The sequence below is a fragment of the Mytilus galloprovincialis genome, chromosome 1, assembly GCF_965363235.1.
Source record: "Mytilus galloprovincialis chromosome 1, xbMytGall1.hap1.1, whole genome shotgun sequence".
NCBI lineage: Eukaryota > Metazoa > Mollusca > Bivalvia > Mytilida > Mytilidae > Mytilus > Mytilus galloprovincialis.
This window is the reverse complement of record NC_134838.1, coordinates 114,808,326-114,822,008: the sequence shown is the minus strand read 5'-3', so window position 1 is coordinate 114,822,008 and position 13,683 is coordinate 114,808,326. Positions and strand designations below refer to the sequence as shown.

Sequence of the window (13,683 nt, the reverse complement as noted above, 5' to 3'; positions counted from 1 at the left end):
AAGGTTTAAAAAAATTGAATCAAACAAAAGTTTCTGTTTTGTTGTAAAATACAACCATGAATATGATAAAACATCTCATTTTCTACATTAAAATAAAAATTCTTTCACATGAATTACCTACTACTCTAAAAATTTGCAAATTCTGTCAAAGATCTAGATCGATGTTTTCTGGTATTTCAAAATCCAAGATGGAGAAAGACACCCTATCTACCTTAAACGATAAAAAGACAAATGGCAGAATCAGTGAGAAACCAGCGATAGGCAAATAATCTAACATCAAATAGCAAGAAAATTTGATTACGAATTTAAACCTTTCCTTAATTTTTATTTTATTTGAAATTTCTTTACACAATCATTTAAAACAAATAACATTAACGGTACCAATTTTCCTGCACCTGATGCGCATTTCGACAACACAAGTCTCTTCAGTGATGCTCTTGACCAAAATATTTGAAATTCAAAGCTTATATAAAAGATGAATTAAATTAGGAACTCTGAAACCACTTACAAACAAGATAATAGTTTCCTTCCACTCTCTATAACACCCCTTACACGAATGGAGATGTCGTCTAAATATATTTGACTCTTCTATAATCTATAGATAGAACAGTATGTAATGATGCTAGAGATGACTGTGAGGAATTTATCAAAGAAGATCCTGGAGCATGTAGAGCACATCAAGACTTTGCATGGCACGTTTGTCCAAAATCTTGTAATCTCTGTCCTGACGAATCAGGTAACTTTATATATTTATTTAAGCACTTATTTAATAAAAAACCTCGCGTTTGCAAAATGTCAAAACAAATATTTGATAAATTCCTTATAACCTAAAATTATAAGCATTACCACAGTATGAATAATTAATTTAGTAGGATAGTAGCATTGTAGGTGTGCTACTCAATGATGAAAGAAAAATAAAGGGATATAATATTAGTTACATGGAGTGTTAGTAACCTAATACGATATATAGAGTTAGTAAATTCCATATGGGGTGAGAGCAAAGCTCGAATCTCTATATGGAATTTACTGACCCCGTATATTTCGGATTAGGTCACTGGCACACAGTGTAACGAATTTATCTTACCGACTATTTTCACATGTGATATTTTGATTAGCGTCCTATCAAAGTGATCAAGTCTTCAATACTTAGTATTAAGACCCTAGTTCCATTTAACTAAATAGAAAACAAAGATAACAGTAGCAACTTTTTAGATTTAAATTTGTTTTACGAAATAATTTCAATCGTTAACTAAATGTATTTTAATTATTTCGTCCGTGGAATCCTTTCAGATTCCTTTTTTGTTTTGAAAAGGAAGTAACCCTCGTTATGCCAGCATGAACTATTTGTAAGCTTTAATTATGTGTTTATTAACTTATTTCAATCTTTCATCATCAATTTCTTCGTCTGTTAAATCCTTTCAGATTTTTCCTCCGTGCTGTTTTCATGAAAGTTTGTGGCATCATTTTTTATTTTGAAAGGGAAGAAACTCCTTACTAACGCCATATGGTAACTAACCATGTATGATTGCTAACCCTTTATTTTTTAGGACACCCTATATCAAATATATATAGTCATCACGTGTAGTTCTTTAAGCAATCATGTCTCTATAAATACATAGGAGGTAGGATAAATTGAATAAATTAATTATTATTATTGTTTAATTGTAAGGCACAACATACAAAACACTTTCTAGATAAAACGTATTGTCACAGTTTAACATACTTATAATAAAACATAAAAACTTCATATTTGAGGGAATAGTAAGCTGAATATAAATATAATGAAACTATTTTGGTGGTATCTTCTGAATAATAAGACGTTCCATTTTCTTTATCACAGTGTTACATTTCTTAAAAGACTTAATATGATAAATATACTGTCATCAACTACATATGACAATAACACGAAGAAACAAACCAATTGATCTTAGACTTAAAATAAACCTTTGTGTTTTGTTATACCACAATAGTCATGTGCTATTCTAAAATCTCACAAATGAAATGACGTTTTGATCAGGAAAATTATATTATGATAGTAGAATGATTATGTAGGAATAGATTACCTGAGCTGTGTTTGGCAAAACTTTTAGTAATTTTTGGTCCTCAATGCGTTTTAAATTCGTACTTTATTTGGTCCTATAAACATTGTTTGATTTGAGCGTTACTGATGAATCGTTTGGAGACGAATCTCCTGTCTTGCGTAAATATAAAATGTTGATCTGGGTATATATGATGAGTTTATTTGTACATTTTGTTTTAATTTTTCCTAGTCGTAACATGCCCTTTGCCACCTACACCAAAGAACGTGGAACTGTTAAATAAGGTAAAGAATCTCCATCCGGGTACAATGATAGAATACAAATGTAAACACGGATTCGTTCTTGACAATGGAAATCTTAGACGGGCCTGCTTACTTAATAAAAAGTTCACAGGAAATGAACCGGTTTGTATAGGTATGATGTCTCGTTTTTTTTTATTTCTCAGTTAAAATGTTGGTAGTATCTGTAGAGAAAAGATCTAATGATATTTTTCCGTGAATATATTATATATATGTTTGTTCGATTGATTATAATCACATTAGAGAACATGAGTTTCTTTTGTTTTAACGTTATGCTATCATAATGAGAAAAAGAATTGAATGATTTAACAAAACAATGCATACAAGTTAACTTATTCTTAGTCTTTCAAGTACGGATTTTTAAACCTGTGTGAACAGAATCGCTTGACGTTTAAGCCGTGCTTTCATACATTTGAATGATAAAGGCAACAGTAGCAAACCGCTGTTAAAAATTCATAAATCGATTGAGTAAAAACAAAACAAATCCGGGTTACAAACTAAAACTGAGGGAAATGCATCAAATATAAGAGGTGAATTACGACACCACAGAAATAACATATTAAAATGTAACACACACAGAGCTATTCTGTTAAGTTTTACTTCACGCTTATCACTTTCTTAGTTTCAAGTTTGCTTTATGAAACCTTATATATTATAAATTAGTTGTAGAATATGTAACATAAGGGTTGCAAAATCATAGATTAAGATGTAGTAGGATCTTTATGTGACAACCCTTCAACAGAGACAAAATGAGATAAAAGTTTGGTCAATGATTGGCTTTCAACTATGAGCAAAATGCACCGATATGACAAATGTAAAACAATTCAAACGAGAAATAGCACATATTAGTTCACTAATTCAACAAGGATATATACCTTCTTATAAAGACATTTTCATTACGTTAAAAAAGAGGGACGAAAGATACCAGAGGGACAGTCAAACTCATAATTCTAAAATAAACTGACAACGCCATGGCTAAGAATGAAAAAGAAAAACAGACAAACAATAGTACACATGGCACAACATAGAAAACTTAAGAATAAGCAACACGAACCCCATCAAAATCTAGGGGTGATCTCAGGTGCTATTAAGTTCAGTAATAATATTTATCCCAGATAAAGATTTAGTACCTTCACCAAACAACAGAATAGAGATACGTCAGAGAACATTAGATGGTAGGGAAGGGATGGCATATACTGCAGATAATGACGCGTTAAGAATTCATAGGTCTGGAAAGTTAGTAACATGGGAATTCTATAGTGTGTATAATGGTGAAGTAGCTTTACAAGTATGGCGACCTACCGGTAAACGTGATAAGTAAGTGAAATTACAGGAATTTTTTTTGTATGGTTATATTACCCAACACAACAGTATTCCCTGGAGCTGGTATCGATTTACCATCCTATATTTATATTTACCTTATATTTGTTACGAATGCGTCGGGTTTTGCATATGTAATAACCTTAAAATTGCCCGGAGCAAAAAGAGAGGTTATTGATTATTGTGCCCCGATTCCAAACGAAGTGACGTCATTGCATCCTTAACGACACGTTTGTGATAAAACGTTTAAGGTTTTACCTTTTATTTTTCATTAAATTGTTATAATTGACATTTTTTTCTCTTTTCTGCAGATCTTAAATATGTGATAAAAAGATTATTACATGTATTTTCATTATTGGCCCGGGTATCATCCCTCGACCCATATCGGACCTCGGTTAAAGCTTCGAGGCCGATATGGGAGTCTCGGGATGATACTATGGCCAATATGGAAAAGGGCATAATAATGTAATATATATATAAAGGAGATGTGGTATGAGTGCAAATGAGACATTTTTCATCCAATCACAATTCCTAAAAGTAAACCATTATAGGTCAAAATTGTCTGATCCTGTTTTGATTTGAGCAAATGAAATATATTAAAACTAAATCTTTCTATCGATTGAAAATTCTAATATAGAAACGAAGGGCACTTTGGGCATGCAATTCACAATTTTAGATTAACTTGCGTCAGGAGAATGTAAAAATGCTTGAGGGGTGGTATTATCAAAAGGGACCTAAACTGAACAGTCAAATACGTGAGTCAGCTTTGCCTGAATGAATTTAAACCATGTTTCTTATATGGATGATTTACAAATTGAACACATTCATCAGATATAATTTAAATGGTAATTTTATGTTTTCTTCGATGTCGATACATTGCTAATTAACATAACGTAGGATTTGATAGTTTATTCTCCTGGTTAAATTTTCTTAATTTGCGATCTAAAATAACGAATTGTATCTATAGAAATTGTTTAGGAAAAGATCCCATTTAATATAAAAAAAATGAGATTACAAAAATACACACCTAAAAAAAACAACAACCATAAACGGACAGATTAAAAACACAAAGTTGTTTGATGTACCCTGTTTTTGACATTTTTACCTATAATGTCTGTTTGTTTTGTTCACTTATTCTTTCAATACAATGTCATTTAATGCAACTGTCATACTAGTGAGAGGATCAGTTGGTTATAAAACCAAGTTTAAACCACAGTTTTCTACTTAACGAAATGACAAATTTCAAATATTAAAAGGAATGATTTTGGTTGCATTTTATGCAGAATAAATCGCTACCGAAATTTTGCATTGTCAGTAAGTTTAAAATATGCATGCAATACCGAAACAAATGCATTTTCAAATGCTATATGATTAAATTCAGATGTGTCTTTGTGTTTTCGTCTTTTGTAGTAATGTGTGCGTTTGTCTTTAACTTCCGTTGAATCATTTTTGCTCTCTTACAGCTTTTTATGTATTGTGTTTTGAGTTAATATCCCAGTATGTTTTAGGTATAAATTAATTGGACAAAATGTCATAGCTAGTACAGGGAATCATCGTTCAAGATCAGTAGACGTTCCAGTTGAGGAGCAAATTGCTGTTAAGAAAGGTGATCTGGTAGGATTCTTTTTGCCAAAGGACAACAAAGGGGGAATAACGTTTGACAAATGTGTAACAAGGTACACATATGGTGATTTTGGAAATCAAAAGGAAATCAAAACAAAAATTAAGACGTCTTCAGAATGGAATATTGGTGATGTGTTTTCTGTGAAAAATGACAAGGACAAAGATTGTAAAATAATTTCACTACGAGCCTATGTCTTGTAGATACTATGAATATTATGTTTTGTATATGAGTAAATTATGTTAATTTCATTAAATCATTGCAGCGTCTTATGTTTGATTTATAAATAGGTTTCCTTAGTTTGAATATGGCGGTTATATATAAATAAAGGCAACAGTAGTATACCGCTATCCGTGATAGTTATTGTCACGAGTGATGAAATGAAACATGTCCAAGACACAAAATTCAAGTGTCACATACGGAAAAAATCTTAGAAAAAATTTTGCATGAAATGATTTTTTGTGTTTATCACAGTACAGTTCATTTATATGATTATGTTACCAAACGACTTCTGTTTTAACAAAATATAACTGATTGATGAAAATTCGTCATTCGTGAAAAGAGTTTTTTAAAATTGCACTGACCCTATATTTATTGACGTTTCCTTTAGAAAATAAGGTAAATACTATCAATAGTTATCAAAAGTACCAGGCTTATAATTTAATACGTCAGAAGCGCGTTTCGTCGAAATAAGCCTCATCAGTGACGCTGAAATCAAAATAATTTTCAAGCCAAAGAAGTAAAGTTGAAGAGCATTGAGGACCAAAATTCGAAAAATTTATGTCAAATACGGCTAAGGTAATCTATGCCTTGGATATGAAAATCCTTAGTATTTCAAAAAAAAATATTATTTTGTAAATTTGTAACAATCGTCATCAAGGTTTTTAGTGGCAATTGTAAAAAGAACATACATAATTTAGCAAAAACATTTGACCCAATTTTAGGTTGTTGTCAAAACTGTTGGTTTTCATATCTTACATTCGTAACGGATTGTGGGAAGAAATCCAAGAAAATAAAAACGTAAGGTCACCCCAAGTTGTAGTACTGTTTATGTTGCATAGCCGTTAAATTTTTATTTTGTGTTTTGAGTACTATTGTTTGTCTGTTTGTCTTGTTTTAACCATGATGTTGTCATTCCACCACCCCCGACTTTATGAGTTTGAATATCCCATCAGTTTCTTGATAGCGTTCTATGACAGCTATTTTTCATCTTTACATTGTTTAGTCCTGTCTTGTACAATGATATTTGATAGACTAAAAATTACTTGATCAGAAATACTTATTTTCCCCTCAATGGTTGTGATCCACTCTTTCTAAATAAATGTTCTTTTGAATCAGGATGACACATAGTATAGAAAATAACCTTATGATGTTCTGATACAGATTTACAATAAGTGCCGGAATCAGACAGTTTAAATGACGGCGATCTTAGAATTTTAGTATTAACCAACACTGCACATTGAACTACTGTGGAATCAGTTATATTCGCTGGATACCAATTTTCATGGATTTCATTGTTGCAGGTTAATCATGAATATAAAAGTGCAACGAATTTTACATTGGCTTGTAAGAAGTCTTTGGCAAAACCCCGAAATTTCCAGTTTTCCTCAATCCAGAAAAATTGGTACCAATGAAAATAAATGAGTCCACAGTATAAAAGCTTCGTTTTGACAAAATGAAGAACAATTCAGAAGAAAAAGCTAACGACCTAACAATAAACGAAAGAAAAGGCAGACAATAACCAACGAAAACAACTGAATATCACGTTCCTGACGTTGAACAGACACACATATTATATGAAAGGGTTAAGGTTGCTCTTTGTTAATTGATGTCCATACCACGCCTTTTCTCATGAGATATTTGATACTCATTGATATTTTTTTCACATGCTTGTTCTCAGATACGATATCCATGTCTCATCTTATAGAATCATAGCTTGGGAATGTTCCCAGTACAAATTAAAGTAGGATAGCGATCAATTCATAGGAAAATAAACAACACAACCTGATGTTTTGACATTTGCAAAAAATAGAAGTAAATGTGACCTGTCATATCCAGTATAAAAAAGGAAATTTCAAAATTAAGGTTGAACAGGTTCATTCGTAAAAGATAGAAAAAATATTTTACACAGGCTTTTTCCTTAAATATTAAATTTTATTAACGCAAATAATTTACAGAAAGCTTAGTTTGGATATTTTTTTAATCAGCATTTTGGTACTGGACAGAATTCCCAGCGTACATTTGGATCAGCAGCATAACACCAAGGGGCTCCAGTGTTGTCTGGATCTCTACAATAGTTGGTATTCTTATCTGGACCTGCTGGCATTGCCCCTTCAAAAGTCCAGAAGTCGCATGTAATACCAGTAACCGTACAGGTGACTTTTCCTTGATAGGTAGTGCTATCAGTGTAACAATCTTCAGCTGTCATAAAAAAAAGAAAAAACACAGTTCAATCTTTCATATACAATCTTACTAGACACTTGTTATATATTAAACCATGAACGATTTAATATTGTATTTGAATAAGATAATTCACTGGGTTTGTAATAACATAAGCAACATGGCAGGTGGCACATGTGAAGCAGGTATTCTTACCGTTTCGGAGCACTTGAGATCACCCCCACTTTTTGTGGTGGGTTTGCATAGCCTAGTCTTTAGTTTCTATGTTGTCTCTTGTGTACTATTATTTGTCAGGTTCTTCTTTGTTAGCCATGTTTTTTATCTTTTCATTTTCAATTTATGAGTTTGACTATCCCACTGGTATCTTTCGTTCAAAAACTGAAACAATTTGGAACTTATTAAGTCTTGATATTGGTCTATGACTTATAACTGGACATACATGTCAAATATATTATACTTGTGTCTTTAAATCGTGTGGCTACTCTTGGTCAGTGTGGTATAGAGTTCACTTTTCATAAAACTCCAGTAAATTGAATTATTTATATTTCACACACTTGTCTTATTGAACGGTTTGCAGATACTAACTTTTATGAAATTGCATCTCATGTTTTATTAAAATTTAGTATTGATTTATTCTATTGTATAGGATTTATTGTATGATTGGAAAAATTTATTTTATCTTTGACGGATTGTTATACAAATTAATTCCACTTATATTTCAAAAGTACCTGTGCATGAAACAGAATAGTCAGTAGTCCACTGATCATCCGAACCACACTGAGACACGGGACAATGATCCACAGAAATTCCAGGTGTCAGTTTATCGCATGTGAACACCATTCCGATGAATTTACCAACCTGGAAAATGGACGTTGTGCCAGTCGGTATCGCAGGTAGTCTTTCATCCACACCACAAGCATCACCTGTTCATACAAAATATGTGTTGGTTAAAATCACAAGAATTAATATTCAAACTTTTCTTGGAAGTTGTAAACAGACGCTTTGAGTTCAATGCATACTGTTTCCCAATACTTTACCTTCAAGTATTATAGTTATTTCATTATATCCAAAAGTTGGAATTTACAAAGATAACGTATTCTCCATGCATTTTTTTTAGGTTCTTTAGAATGTAAGTAATAACAAATTTCTTAAAATAAAACTCAATATGTCTCAGTTATTATTTAATCTGGTTAAATGTAATAACAGATATGCTTAATGATTGCATTTTTCAAAACTACAAAATTCAATATACTTACATTTCACGATGTAACAATAATCCCAGTTCACAGATGGATCAGTAGTGTAACACACAGGACAACCTTCGTAATGATTTGTTTCTCTGCAATAGTTTGTGTCATGTGCTGTTGTGTCTAAAGGTAAATAGTTCCTGTAATGTGGATTATCGGTGTTCCAGTACTGACACTGGATACCACCGGTTGTATAACTGATTGTACCGCTATATTCGGAACTATTTGTCCAATAGCAATCATCCGCTGAAAGAGGCAAACAAAAATTGATCATACTATTTATTTTCGCCCTATATTTTAATTTGAAATCGATAGACCACATATTAAAAAAAAAGAACTACTAGTACTAAGTATGTAAAAAGTGTGTTTAAAAATGACCTTATTTCAAACTACACATATTTCTGTTTGTAGAAGTGCAATTTCAATACAATTCTTTGCGAAACATAAGCTTGATAACCTGTAAAGAAATAAAGAAACGATACTAGTAGTAGAATAGATGAACAAAATCGAACCAAGAAACATGTATTTCATTTTTCGATGACGCAATGATTGGTGAATCTAATGGTAAAATTTTGTATAGGAAGTACCTCCTAGTACTGTCCAGTTCTTTTGTTGTGAAATAATAGTAGAAGTCTCTAATGCTGTTTCTTGTGCTGTGGATAGAGATTTGTCTTCAGTTGTTTCAAATTGTACAGTCTCCGCAAAATTCGTTGTCGTATATATATCTGAAAAAATAAAATAATTGAATACCTTTATTGGCGGAATGTTAGTCAATTGATATTTTCTGGTATTTTCTAAACCGTGGATATTGATAGCCATGAAATACGCATAGATAAAACGAAAATCGCTTGCAATGCAGGGTTTAATCAAAGCTCTGATTTATTTACTAGGTATGGTTATACTTTCCGTAGCTTACAGTTATACAACTCATAAAAAGGAGGCGAAAGATATCAGAGGGACATTCAAACACATACAGACTACACTTAGTACACAAAACATATTATAGTAAACTGAAGGAAAGAAAATAAAGTGTTGTAGGAGGTTACGGATTTCTAAATATTTTGACCTTGATCATTTTTTAAGATATATTTATTTACCTTTTTCGTCATTTTGGAGAGTTTTCTTATTTGCAATCATACCACATAATCTTGTTTTTATATTGTTTGTTCAAACACGCATCTAATGAGGTAAAGTTAATACCATTTTATGTTATGATATTTCTTTTCCCTTATCAGTTTATTAAGAATAGAAATACAAATATACTGCACTAAGTAATTTAAACGTTAGCGTTGACCTATTCCACAACATAATTCAGAATATTGTCCATTTCATTTAATATTGCTTGATAAATTGAAAAGTGACGAGTTCATCCTGGAATATTATTGTTGCTTAACTTCAATTTGTCTTGCAGTACGTGGTGGAGAAAACTGCCTACTCAAACTACATTTTTTGTTGATAGTGTTGTCTGGTAATTTTCGAATTAAGATTTAAATTGTGGCTTTGCTATCTTCCTATGCATTGTTAAATATTCATATTGATAGAAGAAATATTCAAGTGCTAAATTTTTTCTTATGAAAATCTATTTTAAAGATGTTTTTAATTATTCAACATATAAGGCAAAATTGTGAATTTTAAGAAAACAAATGGTTTGAAAATACACCGTCTTTAAGAAGATAACATGCTATAACTGCGAAGACAAGTATTATAAATCTTGCATGTTTTACTGTCACATGAAGTAAGGAAGTAGTTTGATTCATTTAAAATAAATTGAGAGCAAAATTACATATGAAGCTTCAAAATACAATTTAGGTTGAAGAGCTTTCTTAGGTTGATCCATAAACATATTCATCATGCCCATTTAAATTAATAACCATCAAACCGAGAATGGTGTGTTACTTTGAAAGAAAAAAGTTGTAAAAAACAAACATTTTGCATATACCGTATTATCCCTATAATTGTTATATTATTTCAAGTATTTATTTTCGTATGGTATTTAAAGAATCTAACTTTATATTATATCTGAGCATCGTATAACACATTTTACAAATTTTCAACAGATTGTAGTTTTACTGAGATTACTTTACCTTTCGGAATGGCCAAATGTTGGTTTTCGTCCGTGTCATTTGTAATAAAAATAGTTGAATAAATTGTTCCTTGAAGTTCACATGCTTTAGATAAGTTGTTATAACTTGCTGCATTACAATGTGGACTTTTAACACATTTTGATGCACAGTAAACCATGTTTTTTACTTCCACCGATAGTTCTACAATCACAGTGTTATTTAAGCGATACCCTTGCCATACTGTAAACTGTTCCTCATGTATTTGGTAACAGTGTGACATTATAAGAAAGCATGGTAAAATGTGAAGCAACATAGCCATCCTTAATTTATGCTATGGTTTTCAATTCTGTGTTCTATAATATACACACTTCTATGAAATACGTACCAAACGCAATGCTGATTGGTTGAGTCCATAAGTTTAGTACTTTAAGTCCAATATCCAATGACAGTATAGTGTGGTCTTGTATAGGAAACTATTGGTTTTAGATAAAAATAAGACAAGGACCAGATGTTTCATCAAGGTTGATGAAATATTGATATATTTGTGAAATTAGTGCAAAGAATGGGAACCTGAAATAGTCTCTAAAAAATATAAAATATATTGATTAATTTTAAAGGAAAGTTGTATCTTTTGACTTTGTAGAACTTTTGCAATAAATATATCAATTTTTCAACAACATTTTTTTCAAAATAATAAACATATTCTTTGTTTAATGTATATTTGTGCGAAGGTTTCGTTCCTATAACGAAACATAATCACATGAGATATTCCGTCCTTCAAGAGTGTGTCGGTCTCTGAGTAACTAAAAAGGCCCAAATATTTATGTTCCATTGCAGTTCTTTTTTTAATACGGCAGCTTAGCTAGGGTTGATATAATATAACTGAATAATTGGTCGCCACCACATGTTGGTTTCAAAATATGCATTAAATGTGTTCAAGATGAATGCAAATATCTTACACTGGATTATATCTGTAAATTAGATTGGGAATTGCTGGATCTTACAAAAGAACCGTACCGCGTAAGATTCTGGTGGAGTATTTTCAGATGCGCAAAAGATTAATGCTGATTTTTAAAAGTTGTGTAAATTCTATCAAAAAATCAGTTTCTTGCTGTCTTGTGTGTGCTAAACTACACGTCTTTCTAAATATCTATACTCTGTTTGGGAATCTTACTTCATTTTTTTTAATTCTCAAAATAAAGAAAATTGTTTAACTAGCGAGGACTTCTCAAATACGAAATAATCAAGTGTTCACATGTCATGAAAATAAATGATATTAAAAGAAAAAAAATGTATGATATGTCAAAGAGACAACAACCCGACCAGAGAGCATACAAACAGCCGAGGGCTACCCATGGGTCTTCAATACAGCGAGAAAATAATCTCCACACGGATGCGTGGTTCAGCTGACCCCAAAAGAGAAATAGGTACTAATTCAGTGAACATTGACGTCATACTAAACTTCAAAATATATAAAAGAAACTAAATCTCAAAATCATAAAAGACTAACAAAAGCAAGAGGTTCCTGACTTGGGACAGGTGGTGCAAAAAGGTGGCGGGGTTAAGCATGCTTTTTGAGATCTCACTCCTCCCTCTATATCTCTAGCAAATCTTTTAAAAAGCTTGTTATTTTGAAACAGTGGAAATAGTTATTTGTCCGCCATTACTGTACATCACAAAATTTTGACGTCGTAATAAAAAAACATGACGCCAAAATGAAAAGGTTATTTTTGTATGACATCGAAAGTGCAAGCAGAACAGATTTTTTGGTCAAGCGAAATAGATTTCCAAATAGCGATAATGTGTATTTTTCCTCAGCATTAATCTTAAATGTAACACTAAATATTCATAACTCTGAGAAATAATATGAATATCTTTACGTATTTGGTAAACTTTTCACAGAAATTTTTTTACTCACATTTGATTCATCTTTTTAGGGGAAGGGAGAAGGGGATTCAAATGATTTTTGAATATTTAAAAAAAATATTAAACATAGTTTGATATATGCTTTCTTTTTTTCAAGCTTGAAAATATGTGGTAAATAGATTATTACATGTCAATTTCCATATTGGCCGTGGCATCAGCCAACGACCCATCTCAAGTCCTTGGGCTAAATTAACTAAGATAGATATACTCCATAGAATTAATTGACAATAATTATTCATTCTTTTCCCTTCGGCTATCCGGTCTCACTTCCAATTCCTTTTTGAGAATGAAGACGATACGCACGATATTGCGTCTCAAATGGTAACTTTTTTTGTTGTACTGAATATGCATGAAATATTTCACTAGAAGTAACGTAAGCAACAAACAACAAAATATATCGTATTTGGGTAATTATGCATTAGTCTATTTGAATTGAAAAGATATATATACGGTATGATGAGTGCCAATGAGACAACTCTCTACCAGAGACCAATTGACATAAAACGTAATAAAATGCAATGTTTCTACATTTAGATCTGAAAAGGAAGAAAATATATATTTTGTTTTAATGAAAAAAAGTTTGTCGTGAATAACAAGTTGAACGGGTCTTGCTTATAAAATTCACGTTACTCTCTTTAATAACGGAACAAATTATAGGTTAAAAAATGAAACGATTGTCAAAAAAAACGTTAATTCTATTCATCTCACAGGTTTACAAGCTTTGTATGATATTAAGAGTTATATAACCACGCTTCAGGCCCAATTTTA

The 13,683-nt window shown here is 31.5% G+C and overlaps 2 protein-coding genes across 2 annotated transcripts in view; one reads left to right on the top strand and one right to left on the bottom strand.

Moving 5' to 3' along the window:
* LOC143052548 (uncharacterized) overlaps positions 1 to 5,548 on the top strand; it is a 38,248-nt gene extending 32,700 nt beyond the window's left edge. Inside the window, exons 25-28 of the mRNA XM_076225605.1 lie at positions 602 to 736; positions 2,271 to 2,453; positions 3,454 to 3,655; positions 5,167 to 5,548. Of these exons, the coding sequence (XP_076081720.1) occupies positions 602 to 736; positions 2,271 to 2,453; positions 3,454 to 3,655; positions 5,167 to 5,482 (836 nt within the window). The 3' untranslated portion in view covers positions 5,483 to 5,548. The remainder of the gene's footprint in view (positions 1 to 601; positions 737 to 2,270; positions 2,454 to 3,453; positions 3,656 to 5,166) is intronic.
* Positions 5,549 to 7,455: 1,907 nt separating this feature from the next.
* Positions 7,456 to 11,330, bottom strand: LOC143055642 (plasminogen-like). The gene is made up of 5 exons (XM_076228836.1): positions 11,011 to 11,330; positions 9,514 to 9,651; positions 8,936 to 9,172; positions 8,408 to 8,602; positions 7,456 to 7,700 (listed from the first exon to the last, which is right to left on the bottom strand). Exons 1-5 carry the CDS (start codon positions 11,306 to 11,308, stop codon positions 7,483 to 7,485), a joined length of 1,086 nt encoding a protein of 361 aa, XP_076084951.1. The 5' UTR covers positions 11,309 to 11,330; the 3' UTR covers positions 7,456 to 7,482.
* Positions 11,331 to 13,683: the final 2,353 nt, after the last annotated feature.